General features: G+C 34.9%; 1 protein-coding gene across 1 annotated transcript; it reads right to left on the bottom strand.

Annotated features, from left to right (window-relative positions):
* Nucleotides 1-335: 335 nt before the first annotated feature.
* On the bottom strand, nucleotides 336-3,148 carry LOC125255530 (gastrula zinc finger protein XlCGF49.1-like). Its single transcript, XM_048170846.1, has 2 exons — nucleotides 3,008-3,148; nucleotides 336-1,118 (listed from the first exon to the last, which is right to left on the bottom strand). Exons 1-2 carry the CDS (start codon nucleotides 3,090-3,092, stop codon nucleotides 403-405), a joined length of 801 nt encoding a protein of 266 aa, XP_048026803.1. The 5' UTR covers nucleotides 3,093-3,148; the 3' UTR covers nucleotides 336-402.
* Between the last annotated feature and the right edge of the window lie 17,681 nt (nucleotides 3,149-20,829).

The raw sequence follows: 20,829 nt of genomic DNA, 5'->3' as shown, positions 1-20,829 counted from the left end.
AATATTTTGAACCTTTTTAACCCTTAAGCGAAGAACCAAAAACAACTTATGTGAACCTCAAGGTTTTCTTAATTATTATTATTATAATCTTTTCACAGTGATGACACATGAAAGGCTTCTCTCTGCTGTGAGTTATTATGATTCCTAAGCTGATTCATGTCTGTGAAACTGACTCCACAAACAGTTCTCTCATACATGAATACTCATGTGGTACTTTAAGGTTTCTACACTGGCCACATATAAATGGCTTCTCACCAGTGAATTCTCAAGTGGTCTTTAAAGTGTCTTTTCTGATTGAAACTCCTTCCATACTGTTTGGAGGTGTAAGACTTCTCTTCATTGTGAATTCTCATGTGCCTATTAAGGCTTCCTTTAATGGTCATGTGGGCATTACGGTTTCTTTTATTCTTTTATCGGTTGAATCATTTTCCACACTGTTGGCAGGTGAAAAGGCTTCTCTCCATTGTGAATTCTCATGTGCCTATTAAGGCTTCCTTTATAAGTGAATCTGTTTCCACACTGTTGGCACCTGTAAGGTTTCTCTCCAGTGTGAACTCTCATATGGACTAGAAGGCTTCCATGTTTAGTGAAACTCTTTTCACACTGTTGGCAGGAGTAAGGCTTCTCTCCAGTGTGAACTCCCATGTGGACTACAAGTTTTTTATGTTCATTGAAACTCTTTCCACACTGAAGGCATGTGTAAGGCTTCTCTCCATTGTGAGTTCTCCTGTGCCTGTTCAGGATTCCTATTTGGTTGAAACTTTTTCCACATTGTTGGCAGGAGTAAGGCTTCTCTCCAGTGTGAATTCTTATGTGGTCTTCAAAGTGTCCTTTCTGTTTGAAACTCTTTCCACACTGAGGGCATGTGTAATGCTTCTCAGTGTGATTTTTCACGTGGAATTTCAAGTTTCCTTCTTTTTTGAAACTCTTTCCACATTGTTGGCAGATGAAATTACTTCTAGTCCCTGTCTTTTGCCCCTTTTTTTGTGATGAAGTTTCTTTAGTCTGTAAGCAAATAAGAGATTTTTCTCCAGTAATAAAATCACAGTGATTGTTATATTGATCTTTCTCTTCCATTTCATTCAGTACTTCACTCTCCTCTTTCAGTGCCATCAGGTCTAAAGTGAAAAAAGACAAAAAAGTAAACCCCAGTTTATTGGCACAAAGCAACAGACATCAAAACATTTGACATGTAAACCAACTGCAAGAGAGCGCAGCAGAATAAAAAAAAAAAAGAAAAACAATCAATATACATAACACAATTTAATATTTAAAATATAATTTAAAATATAAAAAAAAGTTTATGTTTAAGTATTATTAAATATAATTTAGCAGAAAACACATATTTGAGAAGTATTTCAATCAGGATTTAAACCCTATAATTGCATAGAAACTGCTTGAAGTTACAAATGATCTGATCTTGCCATCTGATTGTGTATCAACTAGGGCTGGACAATAATTCAATATTGATATATATCGCGATATAATTAGTTTCAATAATGGTTGTATGATTTTTAAACGCATTGCCGATATCTGAAGCAGTCCCACCTGATAGAACATTCTGAGAGTCAGAAGATGAGGCACTAGGGGTGTAACGATATATCGCACTACGATCTATCGTGATGCAAAAATGTTACGATATGTATCGTAGAGTGATGGCGATACTTTTACGATATGACGTAAACCAATCTTATTGGTTGAGCTGCCGACATGATCTACTCTGCAACATGGAGGTGGCAGTGAGTGAAGCCGGGTTGTCACCGCATATTAAGGGTGTATCTCAATCAGCTCTCTAGTTCAGTAAGTGTTTCGTGCACACATCGAATCTTGCAAGCAGGTGTGAATGTTTCTCGCGTCAGTCTATTGCTTGGCCGCGTGAGAAAAGTCATGGCTTTCTTTCACCGCAGTGCCACAGCAACAGCTGTGCTCACAGAAAAGCAAAAGAAGCTTGCGATGCTTTGCTTTAAGAAGTTCTGTCTTAGGGGCCGTTCACATATTGCGTCTTTTCCGTGTGCAGTCAGTTATTTCAAATGTAGCTGCGCGGCATAATGGAAGCAACGTGGTCGCGACGCGCATGCAGTGCATTTTCCAGGCGCATCGAGATGAAAAATTCTCAACTTCTCAGAATGCCACAATATGACAGACATCAATATTTTTAGATGCGATATGTGAACGGTCCCTTAGGATTCTTAATCCTAAATTCATGTTAAATTTAACAAATTTTTTCAGTGACAGACAGACCCATTCAGCTGTTAATTTGAATACAGAAGGTTTTTATTAAACCTTGAAATGTGATCTTGTATGTACAACAAAGAAAGCTATTGAAATTTGTTAGTTTCATTTTGTTTAAAATATCGTGATACATACCGTATCGTGTCCTGAGCATATCGTTAAACCCCTATGAGGCACCAAAAAAGTTTAAACTTTTTTTTTTTTTTACACCCTCTGAAGCGAAGTAATGGGTTTGTGTACACTTTCTTTGTAAGTTTTACACTTTCTTTGTAACGAATATGAGGGCAGTCTGGCAGAAGCTAGATATTTTACTTCACGGAAGCACTTTCTTCAGCTCATACTAGTGACCTCCATTCACTGCCATTATTAAGCTCAGATGCATCAGGATATTTATTAATATACCTCCGATTGTGTCCATCAGAAAGAAGAAAGTCATATACACCTAGGATGGCTTGAGGGAGAGTAAAGCTTGGGCTAATGTTCATTTGAAAGTGAACTAATCATTTAAAACGCCATCTTATATTCAGAACAATACATTGCATAAACTTTTTTTATTATTATTCTAGCTTCATGGATTTTTTTAATCAACTCTTTAATGTGGGTTTCATTAATAAAAAGCAACTTTTTTGAACAATTTTGAACATTTTTGTGAAAGACTACGTCTGGATCAGATTCAGAACGATGATAAAAACAGATGGACAGATCACTCATTTCTGTAGAGCTGGACATTAATGTGGATCAAATGACTGATTTCAGCTTTGAAAATGAAACCAACCTGTTTGTTCTTCAGTATCTTCATGTTTCACTCTGAATGTTTCTTCAATCTTTATGTCTTCACTCTCCTCTTTAATAAACACCATCTTTATAATAATGTCACATGGATCTCAGTTGCTTCACCAGGAGTTTTTTCTGTGTGTTTGTCCTGTTTAAGATGAGAATAATAACAGATAGTTAATAATTAACAGTTTGGATTTATATTTCTGTCTAAATCTCTGAGTGCGTCTCAATCAGCTCTAGTTCAGTAGTTCACTGCACTGGTGAGAGAGTCAGTCAGAGTGAGAGTTAATGCACTTAAATGATCTGATTAAAAAATATATATACAAATAATACAAAAAGTTCATATTTATTATAATTATATTTCACATTCAATTATTTGTACAACACATTTAGTAGATTACACTTCTTATGAAAACATTAGCAGTTGGTTTGTAAAAGTTGTCATCACACATTGTGTTTGTTCTCGTTCATTTACTCTGTTTGAGCAGCTGGTGGCGTCAGCGTGCGGTGAATCACTTTACGAAGCAACTGATTCAATTGACTCTGAGTTTCAATTGAATCAGTCAACTTTCTGTTCCAAAACGGAGGTAGCTTTCAGGGTATGTAGCCATAGCAACTTGCTTTCTGAACATAACCTGCTCTGGAGCAGGTAATGTTTTCCAGGGTTAGTTTGCTTAAAAGATATTCAGATGAATGTTATAAATTAATATAGATAAGTTAATATAGATATATTAATATAACTAAATTTGTTATATATATTATATAAAAAAAATAAATATATATACACACACACACATATACATATACATATATAAAATACACATGATTATAAAGCACTATTATAAAGTGGAAATGTTTAAATGTTTATTCAATTCTAATATAGGTATTTATTTTATTATCATCTGACACATGAATCTACTTTTTTAACAGGATGTTTTCTATGTTATAATTTCTATAATTAAATACATGTGATATCTTATTAAATAATTAGTATCGGACTAGCATCAAACTATCAAATTAGCATCAAACATGTCTTGTGTGTTAACCGGGAACATACTCTGGGTTGGCTGAACTTACTCCCGAATGCGTTTTTGGGTTAATCAACCCAGAGTTCAGGGTATATGTGATGGTAAGTTAACTTTGCTTTCTGGAATACCCCCTGAATTCATGGTTATGATAAACTGATTCACGTTACGAAATGAGACGCTCATTTTCTGTTACTCGTGAGTGGATGTGATTTACTCCCAAAAAAATAACATTTATTAATGTTAAAGCATTGCAACATGACTTTCAATAATAGTTAATTTATTGTACAGCTTGTAAAAACGACTAATCAGTTTGCATTGATTTAAACACTTTAAATGCATAAAAAAACACAAACCTTTCTTCAAAGTTATCTCACCCACACAATCTGGCTTCATGAAGGGTCGACACAATATTCATCTTGTTTTAGATCTTTTAGATTACTCAGAGTTGGTCAATGATGATGCACTTATTTAGTTTTCAGATTTTTACAAGGCATTTGATACAGTTGAGCATGCCTTTATGAATGATGCTTTAAGACGATTTGTGAAAACTGTATAGACCCTGTATAAAGACCTCAATAGTAATGTATCCTTGTCCGATGGAACTTCTCCACGTTTTTTCATTGGGAGAGGCATCAGGCAAGGATGCCCTATTTCTCCTTTGTTTTTGTTAGTTGCAGAGCTTCTTAACCTTTATATAGTGCACTGTTTGAATATTGAGGGCATCCAAATAACAGACTGCACTATTTTAATCAGTCAGCTGGAAAATGATACATGGATCTTCCTGAAGGATAAAAGACAGGTCCCTATTATACTAGAGACTTTTAAACTTTTTTCAGATGCTTCTGGCCTCTCTGTTAATCAGAGTAAATCAGAGATTATGACAATTCATCATTTTAATATTCCAGATGTATGTGGAATTAAGGTAAAACAAACAGTTAAATATCTTGGTATTATAATAAATAAATGTTTATATGAAAGAGTTGGAAATAAATTTACATGAAGTAAAATTTGGAGAAATAGAACTGAATGTGTAAAGAGAAAAACGATTATTAGAAAATATTCAGAGGGTGGACTTAACGTTCTTGATTTCAGCACTCTTAATATAATTTTTAAAATCAATTGGCTCAAACAATGTTTGGTCCAGAATTCGATATGGTTTTATATCCTCGATCTGCTTTGAAAAATGTGGTGGATTATAATTTTTACTATTGTGTGACTTCAAATGTAGTAAACTCCCCATCAAATTATCAAATTTTCACAAGCAATCTCTAGATGCATTTATTTTGCAACTGTAAATATTCAGAAGACTTTTGGAAGCAGGTTTCTATGATGCTTTTTGATACATTCTACAAAATCATTAAAATAGATGAACCTTGGACTGTAATACCGGCTCTGTTATAATTGATAACACACTAAAATTGATTAATCTTCTTGGGAAGTTTCATATACATAAAACTAAAGTAATGTCTATTACGCCATTATTTATTTTTTTTCTGTAAAGACCTTAAAATATTTTATGTCTCATTGAACTCCATTAATAGAAATAAGAAGTGTATAAAAACATATCTCATTTGCAGATTTTCATGCTCTATCCTGTATCATGTAAGATCTGTTTTGTGTATCCCCGATTTTTGTTTGGTTGGTTGTTTGTTTTTTATGTTAAATGTCATTGTATGTTTTTCTGAAAGTTGAATAAAAAACAAAACAAACCTTTCTTCAGCTGAATCACAACAGATGCAGGAGTGCAGCGCAGTCTTATGACGTCATACCACCACACCAAAATAAAAGTCCCATTCACACGCTCCTGTGAATATATACTGTATAATACACACTACCGTTCAAAAGTTTTGGGTCAGTAAGATTTTTTAATGTTTTAAAAGAAGTATCTTCTGCTCACCAAGCCTGCATTTATTTGATTAAAAATACAAACAAAAACAGTAATATTGTGAAATATTATTACAATTTAAAACAGCTGTTCTGTGTCAATATACAGTAAAGTGTAATTTATTCCTGTGATCAAAGTTGAATTTTCAGCATCATTACTCCAGTCTTCAGTGTCACATGATCCTTCAGAAATCATTCTAATATGATTTGATGCTCAAGAAACATTCATTATTATTATCAATGTTGAAAACAGTTGTGTACAAATTTTTTTTCAAAATTCTTCGATGAATAGAACGTTCAAAAGAACAGCATTTATTTAAAATAGAATATTTTCTAACATTACAAATGTCTTTACTGTAACTTTTGATCAGTTTAACTCATCCTTGATGAATAAAAGTATTGATTAATTTTATTTCTATCCCCCAAAAATAAAATAAAAGTTCTTACTGACCCCAAACTTTTGAACGGTAGTGTATAATGCTACAAAAGATTTATTTATTTATTCTCAGTGTTGAGAAACGTATAGCCTACATGTGTTGCGTTATTGTGTTAATACTAACTAAAGTACCAAATTATGTTACATAGCCTACTTATTTTGTATGGAAACTAGCACATTTAAAAGTACCGTTGTCTCAGGTCTGCGACCTCCGTGAAGTTGGCACCCCATAAAGCGAAATAATCCCCAAAAATATGTCATTCGTTTGTGCTACGTTTGTGCTGATTTGTGCCGCAAAAACGAACGTTTGTGCTGGTTTGGTGTTTGAGATATTAAGCATTATTTTTTTGGTCGTGTGACGTCATTCTCCACCCCATGTCGTTCAAATCGCTTCAAACCGGTGCCATTCGTTTGTGCTCGATTTGTGCTGGTTTGTGCCGTTAAAACAAACACTGTAACTGTTTTCCTTCCACAGATATAACAAATATAATTCGGGAGCTGTGACGTCATTCTCCACCCCACTTCGTCTAAATCGCACGAAACTGGTGTCGTTCGTTTGTGCTCGATTTGTGCTGGTTTGTGCCGTTAAAACAAACACTGTAACTGTTTTCCTTCCACAGATATAACAAATATAATTCGGGAGCTGTGACGTCATTCTCCACCCCACTTCGTCTAAATCGCACGAAACTGGTGTCGTTCGTTTGTGCTCGATTTGTGCTGGTTTGTGCCGTTAAAACAAACACTGTAACTGTTCTCCTTCCACAGATATAACAAATAGTATAATTCGGGAGCTGTGACGTCATTCTCCACCCATGTAGTTCAAATCGCTTCAAACCGGTACCATTCGTTTGTGCTCGATTTGTGCTGGTTTGTGCCGTTAAAACAAACACTGTATCTGTTCTCCTTCCACAGATATAACAAATTTAATTCGGGAGCAGTGACGTCATTCTCCAACCCACTTCGTCTAAATCGCACGAAACTGGTGTCGTTCGTTTGTGCTCGATTTGTGCTGGTTTGTGCCGTTAAAACAAACACTGTAACTGTTCTCCTTCCACAGATATAACAAATAGTATAATTCGGGAGCTGTGACGTCATTCTCCACCCCATGTCGTTCAAATCGCTTCAAACCGGTACCATTCGTTTGTGCTCGATTTGTGCTGGTTTGTGTCGTTAAAACAAACACTGTATCTGTTCTCCTTCCACAGATATAACAAATTTAATTCGGGAGCAGTGACGTCATTCTCCACCCCACTTCGTCTAAATCGCACGAAACTGGTGTCGTTCGTTTGTGCTCGATTTGTGCTGGTTTGTGCCGTTAAAACAAACACTGTATCTGTTTTCCTTCCACATATATAACAAATTTAATTCGGGAGCAGTGACGTCATTCTCCACCCCACTTCGTCTAAATCGCACGAAACTGGTGTCGTTCGTTTGTGCTCGATTTGTGCTGGTTTGTGCCGTTAAAACAAACACTGTATCTGTTTTCCTTCCACATATATAACAAATTTAATTCGGGTGCAGTGACGTCATTCTCCACCCCACTTCGTCTAAATCGCACGAAACTGGTGTCGTTCGTTTGTGCTCGATTTGTGCTGGTTTGTGCCGTTAAAACAAACACCGTATCTAAGACCTCTTCTTAAATATAACGAAAAAATGTTTTATGAACAGTTAGGCTATAGCCTAACTTTCCACACCCCATGCCATCCAAATTGCTCCAACCCGGTATTGTTCGTTTGTGCTCGATTTGTGCCGGTTTGTGCCGTTTAAAGAATCCCTAAATGATGACTTTTTGACTTAAAAATAAAAAATAAAATAAAAACCAAATCATTTCCACCCCATGTCTTCTTAAATCTTTACAAAATGGTGCTGTTCGTTTGTGCTCAGTTTGTGCCAAAAGCAACAATGACATAATCTTAAATATAAAGTTGGCCTAACGAAAAATGTTTTTTACATTCAGTTTGCTTAAAACCGGTGCCCCCCACATGCTCCAAATTCGCTCAAAATCGTTTGTGCCGGTAACAGGTTTCGTTTGTGCTGCTTTGGTTTTTAAAATATAAAAAAAAAAAAAAATGTATAGGTCATTTTCAGGTCACTCAGCCCCCCCACATGCTCCAAATTTGGCCAAAATTGTCTCATTTGTTTGTGCTGGTTTGTGCCGGCGAAATTTTCGTTTGTGCTGCTTCGGTTTTTAAAATGTAAGACATTGAATTATAGGCATTAACTCACTAGCCTGAATGAAGAATCAGAAAAGCTTAATAGCCTAAATAATCTATTTTAAGTCTTCAAGTAAAAGGTTAAATAAATGTTTACTTTTAGCCTAACTTTACACTTGTAAAATATTTAGCCAAAAACGAAAAAAGATTGAATAAAAAACATCGGACTCTTTTCTCTCATAATATGTAAAAACAAACAAAGAAACAAACAAAAACAAGAATAACAGTTTCATATTTCAAAGAAATATAGAATCATCATAGAAAATACTACTCCCGGTACACAAATCATCATACACAAATCAAACTCAGCATGTCTTGCATGTCCCATCACGCAGTTCATCTGATGTAGGCTACAGCTCTGCATATTAGTTACAATTTTTCTATTTGGTTGTTTCATATATTTCTTGCTACTGTAGCTGTCTCGTGCAGAGCACAACAACACACTTCTCTGTCCGCGGAGGCGCCGGCGCGATCCCTTCCATTGTTTTCTGATATTTTGGGTTTTTCCAATGAAACACAAATTATGTTATTTATAAAAAATAAAAAATCTTCTTGTAATAGTGAGTGAAACATGTTGCATCATGGAGGTTTTTTTCTTAGGCCTTTTAATAATAAAATAAATACAAATAAATAAAAATTTCCTCAATGTTGTTTTAGACCACATATAGCCAAAATGAGTATTTTAGGGGCCGCCCACACATTCGAAACAAATTTAAATAAAGCATATTTTTTTTCGACGTAGGCTAATTAATTGAACGAATTACACGGACAGATGCTGCACAACTTTCCGTTTCTGACACGCGCTTGTCACTGAAAAGGAGGAAAGCAAACAGAGACTTAATTTGAAATCACATTGCTCCTACTAAGTGATTTCAGTGTCATTCAATTCAATCAATGTCTAATATTTATAAACCGAGGCAGCAAATTAAACTTTTATCGGCACAAACAATTGCGACAGTTTGGTGAATGAGCTATAAATGACATACAATTTGATTTGCAGCCTGATTATTATCGAAATATAGTCTAACAGTCAATCTAAACATCTAAACATAAAGTAGTCTAATCTAAACACCTTGGCCTAATTAACTGGTTCCAGTCAAGAAGGGAAAAACAAGGACTCAAAATCATATGAATTAATTTATAAACAACACTAATTTTATCCGTTAACTCGTTCTATTTAATGTAACAATTGCAATTCACTTTATACAGTGTATTTATGTTTTTTTTCCTCATTATTATTGTTTTATTTAAAGAAAATTGCCTTCGCCTATAGGCTACTTTACATGGACAGTGATTAAAGTCTGTGTTTGTTTGAAAGGTGTATTGCAGTTAGATGATGAAATAATCTGGGCTGGGTTTCCCGATAACGTTGTCTCTTAGCGCGCTAAGAAGACTCTAAAGGTAGACCTTAACTGAAGATGTACCGTTTCTAGGCGTGTTCCCCGAACTATCCCTTAGGAGGTTGCTTAAGGTATATCTTCTTAAGTGCCACGTTACCAGGTGCTGTCCATGGTGGCGGTGCTGAATTGGTTGATATCGATGGCTCGAGAATCGATAATTCACTCTATACAGTCGCTGCTTCACTGCCTTATGTGAGAAATCAGTGTTCTTTATAAAAATAATCACTTCAGAAGTAGAAATTGCATTTATCAGGACTCGTATGTTATAAAAGTACACTCTTAGAAGAGGTCGAACCTTTGGAGTTCAATAAAGAACTTTACAGTGCAAATATGAACTTCTAACTATCAAAAAGGTTCAAAGTTGAACTTACAGGTAAACTGGTTATTTGGAAGTTCTTTTTAGAACCTTTGTTGTGGTAACAGGGTTCATATTAGAACCTGTGTGTAGTTAAGGTTCGTTTATGAACCTTTTCTAACATGATTGGAGTGTACAGTCGATACAGTGTTTCATCTGTACCCCCCGACCTCTCCGCACATTTCTATAAATTGCACCATAACATTGAAAGACACCATGTTTTTGTCCATTTTTAAAGCATAAACTAAGAAGACCAAGAATAAAAATTCAGTTTTACATTCATAAATGGACAAGAAGCTGTTCAATGTTAAATGGAGAGGTGACGTGAAATTCTTAGCCCTAAAAATAGACTGTGTTCAATATCTTCCGCTTAGACAACCGTATAAATATTCCCCAATTGAAAAGGACACTATGCAGTTTTAGAGCAAAAATCATGAGTAAAGTGTGATGCACAGGCAATTTATTTTACGTGTTTCATCTCTCCTTCTGTTCCAACTTTATCTACTTTGTTATTAGCTCATGTTTTAGAAAACATTTCATAATTGTATTGTGTACTAAGGTTTCATCAGGAAGATTATTTTTTTCTTTATTTAGTTTATTATTATTATCATTACTACTATTACTACTACTACTACTATTGCTTTTACTACAGCTGTTGTTAATCATTTATGTGCTGAGATTGCTTGTGCCTAAATGTTTTTACAAAATAAGAATACTGACAAATAACTAGTAATTCAAAAGTACATTATTTTCACTAAAAGTAAACGAGATTATTAATATTGTTTCGTTTTTAAGCATGAATAAGCAAATCCTTCAAAATGCTTTAAATGTTTTCTATATCTGGGCTTTGGTACGCAAAGCAATGCACTGAATCTCCACAAGTCTCTCTCGCGCAATGATGTCAGTGGTCACGTGGAAAAAACCGTTACAAATTTTGAAGCGGCAGCAGCGGGACCGAGTGGGACTGAGCGGAACGACATAAAAATCTGAGGTATGACAACATAACCTTTCAAATAAACTATTAACTTTTTGAAAAGCTATGAAACACCTATTTAATGTCATAATAACTTTAAGGTGTGTGATAATGAATAAATGACGACGGGCCTAAGCAGACACGTCGTGTTAATGCGGCCACAATATTGTCAATTTAACGGCCTGGAGAAATAATTCCGGGTGTACCACTTACTACACCTTTTCCACATGTACTATTTCAAGATATTTTGCCTTTTTTTATCCTTACTGTGTGTGCGCGTGTGTTTGCTCGCGCGCCCGAGAGAGAGAGAGAGAGAGAGAGAGAGAGTTTAGTAAAAATGAAAAGTTTATTTTTATTCATATTTTATAACGCACTGTTTTCTAAATTGCAATATTTCTCTGCATATAGAGGCAAGAATGAGCTCAGAGCTGATTCACTGGAAAATCCATGTGGCTGACTGGTTGATGGCAACAGTTTCCAGGTGATCATCCCTACATTTCAAGGTTTATCTCACAAAAATGCACACTCTGTTTAACTTCCCCATTGCAGCAAAACAGACATTTTCACAATTAAGCAGATATGACATTCTCCTATTGAATCCTGTTGTTTTAACAGACAATGGAATTGATGCGGACACTTGAATGAACCTAACTGAAAACTATGATACCTAAAATATTCCCTAAATTGAAGGATCAAGTTAAATTCATAAGATTAGAAGAAAACCTAAAGACTGAGATGCCTACCAAGACCACAAACACCATTCATGTGTAAGTTTATTACATCTACTCTTAAAGTTTTAAAAAAGTATGTGGACACCTCTATTAATTATTATTAACATTTTTTAATTACTTAATAGGTTGTACTGAAGAATTCAGTGACTAGCATTTTCTCACATGTATGTATTTATTTGACACTGTTATCCAAAACAACTTACATTGCTTTAAACTTATATTGCATTCCCGTTTTGGAATGGGATGCCCATCAACTTGTATAGGTGTGATGGTTAGGTTTCCACATACTTTTAGCTAAACTATATTGCTATCATTACAAATTACTGAGCTGTTAGTAGTACCATTATAACATGCACCTCTCTGCAGTTTTTTGTTTCTGTAGTACTTGATTTGGTATTTCACATGGATCAATCTCAACACAACGTATTGCTCAAACAGGGTGACCAGAAATTTATCAGCTACCCCACTAGCAATACAAAAAAACTTAAGGAGAGTGGAGATTTTTTTTCTTTATAAAATGTATTTATTACTTTTTTTTATCACAAAGCAAATGGAGTTAAAAATAATCTGTTTGATCAGATGTGCACATATATATGTTAATTCCCACAGTGAAGTACAGGTAAGTGCATAATTTTAAAGAAAGATGGAGGGTAAAATTGCCTTTCTTTAATTTCAGGTAAAGCAAGCAAACAATACAACAAGGTTAGTTTAGCCCTGGTTACCAAAAACGAGTCTTAAGTGACAAGACTGGAAGAGTGTATTTAAGAACGTGTCAAAGAGCCCTGCAGTTTCATAAAACCTTTTATAGTATTTTAAATAATATTATTTTTAAAGGAGTCATGGTGTCACGGACAGAAGGAGACAACAGAGGTAATACAGTTCACAAAGGTTTATTATTGCAGGTGGCAGAGATGGGGAGAATAAACAGGTTAGTAGATTGAATGATGACAGGTTGAATGAACTTAGCTGGATGATAACAGTCTCTTTGTATTTGTAGATGATGGTGAGCGGATTGGTCTGGACTGAAGACAAAGGATGATGAAGGTGAGGGATCTCAATTATGAGACGAACAGGTAAGGAACCAGGTAAGTGACACATGGCATGAGATGCTTAAAAACTAATTCAAGAAAGATCACATTTAACTGGTATTGAAAGACTAAATTAAATTCGTAGCAGGTTTAGCAAAGTAAGGAAATGGGTTATTTTACCAAGGGTCCAAGGACTTGTGACACTAAAAATATGGCAAGTATTGTAGATGTAAGTATGCCAAATGAAATAACACCTTTTCACTTACATAGCTAATATATATAAACTGAAGGGCTCTTTGACATGTTCTTACATACACTCTTCCAGTCTTGTCTCTTAAGAACTGTGCCCGGTTGCATAAAGCACCTTAAAGGGTTAGTTCACCCAAAAATGAAAATAATGTCATTTATTACTCACCCTCATGCCGTTCTACACCTGTAACACCTTCATTAATCTTCGAAATGCAAATTAAGATATTTTAGTTGAAATCCGTTGGCTCAGTGAGGCCTTCATAGCCAGCAATGACATTTCCTCTCTCAAGATCCATTAATGTACTAAAAACATATTTAAATCGGTTCATGTGAGTACAGTGGTTCAATATTAATATTATAAAGCCACGAGAATATTTTTGGTGTGCCAAAAAAAACTAAATAACAACTTATTTAGTGATGGCCGAATTCAAAACACTGCTGCAGGAAGCTGGTGTAGTATTTTTGGCACAGAAATACAGTACTCCGTCATTTGTCCAACTCGTGTTTTGAAACTTTGGCCATGTTTAGCATGAGAATCCAACCCTTTAACAGTGTAAATAAGTCAGAATATAGCATTATACCCCCCTTTAAGCTTCAGAGTGTTATGAATCAGCGTGTCGAATCATGATTCGGATTGCGCGTCAAACCACCAAACTGCTGAAATCATGTGACTTTGGCGCTCCGAACCGCTGATTCGACACACTAATCATCACTATTTAAGTCCTTATTTTGTTTTTCTGGCACACCAAAAATATTCTCGTGGCTTTATAATATTAATATTGAACCACTGTACTCGCATGAACTGATTTAAATATGTTTTTAGTACATTAATGGATCTTGAGAGAGGAAGTGTCATTGCTGGCTATGCAGGCCTCACTGAGCCATCGGATTTCAACTAAAATATCTTAAATTAGTCCACTTTCAAATAAAATTGTCCTGATAATTTACTCACCCCCATGTCATCCAAGATGTTCATGTCTTTCTTTCAGTCGAAAAGAAATTAAGGTCTTTGATGAAAACATTCCAGGATTTTTCTCCTTATAGTGGACTTCAGTGGACCCCAAACGGTTGTAGGTCAAAATTAATTAGTTTCAGTGCAGCTTCAAAGAGCTTTAAATGATACCAGACGAGGAATAAGGGTCTTATCTAGCAAAAAGATTGGTCATTTTCTAAAAAAAATACAAATGTATATGCTTTTTTATAAACAAATGATCTCCTTCAAGTGGTTCTGCCAAAACTGCACTTCCGTATTCTTCAAAAAGCTTATGCTGTATGTCCTACGCCTTCCCTATTCTACTTACGGAAAAAACGGAACTGGTGCTGCATTCGTTCCATAAGTTGAATAGGCAAGGCGAAGGACGTATAGGGTATGCTGTTTGAAGAGTACGGAAGTGGCAGAACCACTTGAAGGAGATCAATTGTTTATATAAAAGCATATACATTTTAAAAACAAATTAGAAAATGACTGATCGTTTAGCTAGATAAGACCCTTATTCCTCATCTGGTATCATTTAAAGCTCTTTGAAGCTGCACTGAAACTGTAATTTTGACCTTCAACCATTTGGGGTCCAGTGAAGTCCACTACAAGGAGAATAATCCTGGAATGTTTTCATCAAAAACCTTCATGTCTTTTCAACTGAAGAAAGAAATACATAAACATCTTGGATGACATGGAGAAGAGTAAATTATCAGGAAAATTTAATTGGAAAGTGAACTAATACTGTAAGGTGTGATTTCTCCTTAACTAAGGGAATGACTTAAGGGTGTTGTATAATACCTGTTTTCTTAGGTAAAAGAAACCGTTAAGTGTTTCACGACAGCAATCCAGGTTTTGCCATTATGAAATGCTGCTGTTGCCATGGACACGTTATTTGTTAATACCAAAATTGGGATTTCTGCCGTCATTCACTCACACTCATGTCATTGCAAACCCATAAGACATTCATTCATCTTTGGATAACAAATAAAGATATTTTTAATATTCTCTCATCATTTATGTCTATTCATTGAAAGACTGAATAAGGCTGTTTTGGAAGCTCGAATGTGCGCGCAAGCACAAGAACCAATGAGATTTGTTCTTGCACGTGATGCACACATTTCCGCATCCGTTGACCATAAGAGATATAAATACATATGTAATTCCATCAATGTTTATGTGAATAAACGCCTAAATTACAATTTGTTCATCATATAAAGCAGTCGATCGTGTCTCGTTAGAATACTTGGATTGAACCTGCTCACTGCTTGTAACACTTAAGGTGAAGTTTTCCAAACCTTATGTTATACTTAGGGAAATGACAGTTAAGGGGCTTTATGCAACACATCGTTTTTAAAATGAAAACCAAATGCTTGGAGATCACCAAATCCTTTTAGAGGACTAAATGACATGGACAAAGAGTGAGAGGACAGACTATGAAACATCACTCCACAAAGGAAATATTATCATGATATCCAGCCCTTAATGTCCCCTCAGTTGTGAGTAAAATTGTGTTTCAAATTGTGACTTAAAAGCAAATAATAATGGAAATTATGTATCATTTAATACGTTTATATTGAATACATACATGTTATATTGAATATAACATTATTCTCTTCTTGTTTAGGAACCACGTACACCCAACCCTGTGCTGTATATACTGTAAATGGATGTGCCTTGTGTAACAGGTATACAAAGTATACTAGTAAATATTGTTGTAATTCACACAAAATTGTTCATATACGTTTTATGATACCTGATCTAAAGGTGCGCTTCTCCTTTAAGTGATGCGAGGTCACAGTATGACCTAATTTCCTGTCCTGTCTCCTCCTCTTCCCTTTTGAAATGTGATTCGATGGAAGAGGTAGGTTTCTTTTGTCATCCTGTTAATTTTATTTAATCCTAATGTTAATTATATCTTTTATATCTTTATTTCAACCCAAACTTATATGTAAAGTACTGTTTTATCTATCCTTGGGATTATTTTTGATATTTTACATTCTTTGAGGTATATTTCTGTCTTTATGTGAGACCAGCACATGGTAATGGAGGCGCACCATATTTGTTTTATAGAGTGTTATAAGGGCCACTCGATCTGAGGCTGCTTATTTGTCTCTGTTAAACAGGTATGTTTTCTATATTATTTTCCTTATGTTCATGTTTTCTTCCGCCCTTTTGAAATGTGATTCGATGGAAGAGAGTGTTATAAGGGCCACTCAATCTGAGGCTGCTTATTTTTCTCTTTTACTCAGTAAAAAGATCCAGTGAATCGACTGCTTGCTGTCCCTTGTCTGTTTCTGCATCCACACAACGTAACACAACGCAGACCAAGTTTTAATACCCGGTGTCGCTGGCCGCACATCACGCTGGGCATAAGCGAGCCGCACGGGTTACACTTGGATGCAGTCTGTTTTAGAAATAATGATGCAAGGGGAGAAGGTCTGTGAAGTAGACGATATGACCAGGTCATATGACCATGTTATTCTAATGACAATGTACTTCATCTTCAACCTTGAATATGCTTCAAAGCCGAGAAACACTCTAACATTATTTGAAAAATAAAAATGTCCTGTTTAATGTCCTGTTTAAACATTATCTTAAAAATTATATATAAATTAAAAATTAAATTATTAAAGATAATATAAAAATGATAGATATTCAGCTACATTCTGTTAAAGGTTGATGGAAATGTATAGATTAATGAATGAATGAATTTATTTATTTGATTTTATTTATTTATTTATTTGAATGATAAAAAACAATATTCCTTTTTTCTCTGTCCATTGGTGCCTGTGCTCACATTTTATATTTATGTATTAAACATTTTATAGACAATCATTGTGTTCTGTATTCAATGTTTTGAAATGGGATTAAGATATAGTTATTCAAGTTATATATAAGACATATAGTTAATGTATAATTTATATTATATTTTAATAATTATTATTAATATATGTTATTGCTATCTAAAAGGAAAAGGTTCAAAATGGAACCTTAATGGGGCTTTAATGCACCTTTAAGTGAAGGTTCTAATTAGAACCTTTTTAAAAAGGTTCAAAAATGAACCTTTAAGGTTCCCCCACAGTTGCAATCGGCAGGAACCTCAAAAGGTTCATTTTTGAACCTTTTCTTCTTAGAGTGTAATCTAAATTGCAAACTAAATCTATATTGTAATTTATCTATATTCTGGGGGCGCGGAGCTCCCATCAGCGTGAGTTTAAGGCGACCTTTATTTAGAATAAAGTTTGAATTCCTTGGAGACGCGTCATGCAGCTGACAGACATGTAGGTATCTCGTTTATATCGTTTTTTTTTTTTTTTTTTTTTTTTTAAATATTCACAAACTTGTTAACTATATCATGAATTTACGATTGTAAAATGTGGAAGTGAATGTGTTTTGTCACGCGATGAGTTTGCACGGCAGTTAGAGCTGTCGGATAGCCTATACGAAATCTTCCCCGAAATACATAAAAGTATGTGGCCGGTGAACTGGGAGAAGAATGGAGTAAACTTTATTGTTTCATAAACAATGTGTATCTGATATGAATAAAACATATCAAATATAAAAAAAGGGTTATTGTTGCAGCTTCCGTAGACATCAGTGTAATTTGAATTTAACAAACTATAAATGTCTTTTTTATGCAGTAGCCTACTTAATTCAAATGTGTATTTAAATGTCTGAAACCTAAAATAAAGCGCGATGAGGTTAAAAACACCGAATAGTTGTGATAAAGTTACATGACAAGCGCAGAGCGCGCGTCTGTCTCTGGATCAGCGCTAAAGCACATTTGAATTTAGCAGTGAATTTTTTTGCATTTTATTCTTTGCCATAATCCTAATCGAACACTGGGTGTATTACAGCTTCAGAATTATATTCGTATTGACTATAAACAGTGATAAGGTATAGCTAAGAGTGGTCCAGACCAACCTTACGAAAGTATGACTTACAGAAGGTATACTTAACTAAGAACGTTTCGGGAAACACGTATTAACGTTAAGGTACAGCTTAAGGTATAATTTAAGAACGACGTAGAGTTAAGAAGGTTTCGGGAAACCCAGCCCAGAGCATAAGCAGTTCCACAAGAGGCCTGTTAGTTGCAGCGTTTTATCTTTGTCCGCGGAAGATGCGAATCGATGTGTTCAAATGTTATACACGCGTTCCTCTGAGTTTCTTGATAATAATTAATAAAATAATTCCCTTCTCTGACGTGCCAAACAAATTTTAAATTAACCTGTAAATTACCCTGCACACATGACTTTTTTAGTCTCAGTGCATACATCTTTTCCGTATGCAGACCTTCCTATGCATTGTTTAATGTTTTTGAAGGGCGCAGAAAGACGTTAAACATGTATTTGAAAATTTACCATGCAATGGTATAGTATTTTATTATAATTATTTATTCAAATATCTCTCCCAGTACTATAGCACAGCATAGAACACGCCTGGTTCCAGAAGTAGTCAGGTAACATGTAGGCCTAAGTGGTTGTGACAATATCTGGCACAAATTTAGTCCATTTAAGAAGGGGTCTTCGTACTTTTCAACGGCACAAACCTGGACAAACGAACAGCACCATTTTGGAACGATTTAAGATGACGGGGAGGAGATTTTTTTTATTAGGCCTATAATAATATAAAAAAAAGGGTAATCAATTACAGGGATTCTTTTAACGGCACAAACCGGCACAAACGAACAATACCGTGTTGGAGCAACATGGATGGCATGGGGTGTGGAGAGTTAGGCTACATAACTGTTCATAAAACATTTTTTCGTTATATTTAAGAAGAGGTCTTAGATACGGTGTTTGTTTTAACGGCACAAACCAGCACAAATCGAGCACAAACGAATGGTACCGGTTTGAAGCGATTTGAACGACATGGGGTGGAGAATGACGTCACAGCTCCCAAATTATATTTGTTATATCTGTGGAAGGAAAACAGTTACAGTGTTTGTTTTAACGGCACAAACCAGCACAAATCGAGCACAAACGAAAGACACCAGTTTCGTGCGATTTAGACAAAGTGGGGTGGAGAATGACGTCACAGCTCCCGAATTATATTTGTTATATCTGTGTAAGGAAAACAGTTACAGTGTTTGTTTTAACGGCACAAACCAGCACAAATCGAGCACAAACGAATGGCACCGGTTTGAAGCGATTTGAACGACATGGGGTGGAGAATGACGTCACACGACCAAAAAAATAATGCTTAATATCTCAAACACCAAACCAGCACAAACGTTCGTTTTTGCGGCACAAATCAGCACAAACGTAGCACAAACGAATGACATATTTTTGGGGATTATTTCGCTTTATGGGGTGCCAACTTCACGGAGGTAGAGCACCGCGAGCTCTCTCGAACACAAATGCTCGCGCACACAGAGAGGAAAAATCATTGTAAAATAAAAGTTGCCGTGCTTTGTTTAAAAATTTGTTCTTGCTTGTGTTTATTTTTCTGTTAGAAAACATGTTTAATCATCCACCTGTGTTTTTAGATTCATTAAGGGGAGACACTACAGGCAAAAACAATGTTTTTTTTTTCAGGCACCTGTCAATTTTAAGATTTTGTGCTTTTGGGCTTTTCATAAAGTGTTTTTTCAGACTGGTGGAAAGAACATCCAAAATACACTTTTAAGTGTTTATTTTATAGCACTTCATCTATTTGCGTCGATAGATTTCAGTTACAGTAAATATCTTTAAAGGCCGTTTTCTCAAAATGAGTTTTTTTTCTCCTGCTCTGAGTCAGAAATCTCCACTTCAGCAGAACTTATATACACCAAACTTTACAGTTTTATTCCTATCTATATTCTGAAGGTTTTTACAGAGGGATTTCTTGATGTATAATTTGCCTGATTTTATACAACATTTTATTCCTAAAAAAAAAATGGTGAAAATTATTTTTTTTTTTCTGGCTGCTGATAGTATATTCTGATTTATGGAGTGATAAAAAAGAGAGATCCAAAATTCCTTCTGTAAAAACCTTTTCATTTAATATGTCCAAAAAATTAAACAAGATTTTTATTTTATTTTGAACCTGACTTCATCCAATATTCAGATTTTTGTTCTAGAAATGTATGCAAATTAGTGCATATTTAATTAGACAATGCCTCATTTGCATATTTAAACAGAACATTTTAGAAAACTTGTAATACAAAAAATGTTTGCAATTTTTAATGTAATCAATCAGCTGGGGAAGTATGTTGATATCTATTAGTTAATTTTTTTTTTACCCTATTCACCTGGGGTGTCTCACCTTAAATGACGGACGCTTTAGTTAACACAACCCCTCGTTATATGACTAACTTCTTGATGTTCTTGAATACTTGATGCGTTTTGCTCTTATTGGTCCTGTTTATTCATTGTCAACTGTTTTCTATAAATATGTTTGTATTGGCAAACCTTTATTCAATGAATGTTTGTCTTCTTTATAATTCAAAGACAGCATGTTACAAATAAAAAAACCCTTTTTTTTCCCTGTGGGATTTAGTATCATATTTGGATATTGGAATGAATTAAGTATTATAAGTGAATCACATGTAAACTCAATGTTT

This window comes from Megalobrama amblycephala, linkage group LG20 (assembly GCF_018812025.1).
Source record: "Megalobrama amblycephala isolate DHTTF-2021 linkage group LG20, ASM1881202v1, whole genome shotgun sequence".
Classification (NCBI taxonomy): Eukaryota; Metazoa; Chordata; class Actinopteri; order Cypriniformes; family Xenocyprididae; genus Megalobrama; species Megalobrama amblycephala.
The sequence above is the reverse complement of the archived record's forward strand: the minus strand, read 5'-3'. Positions and strand labels throughout refer to the sequence as shown.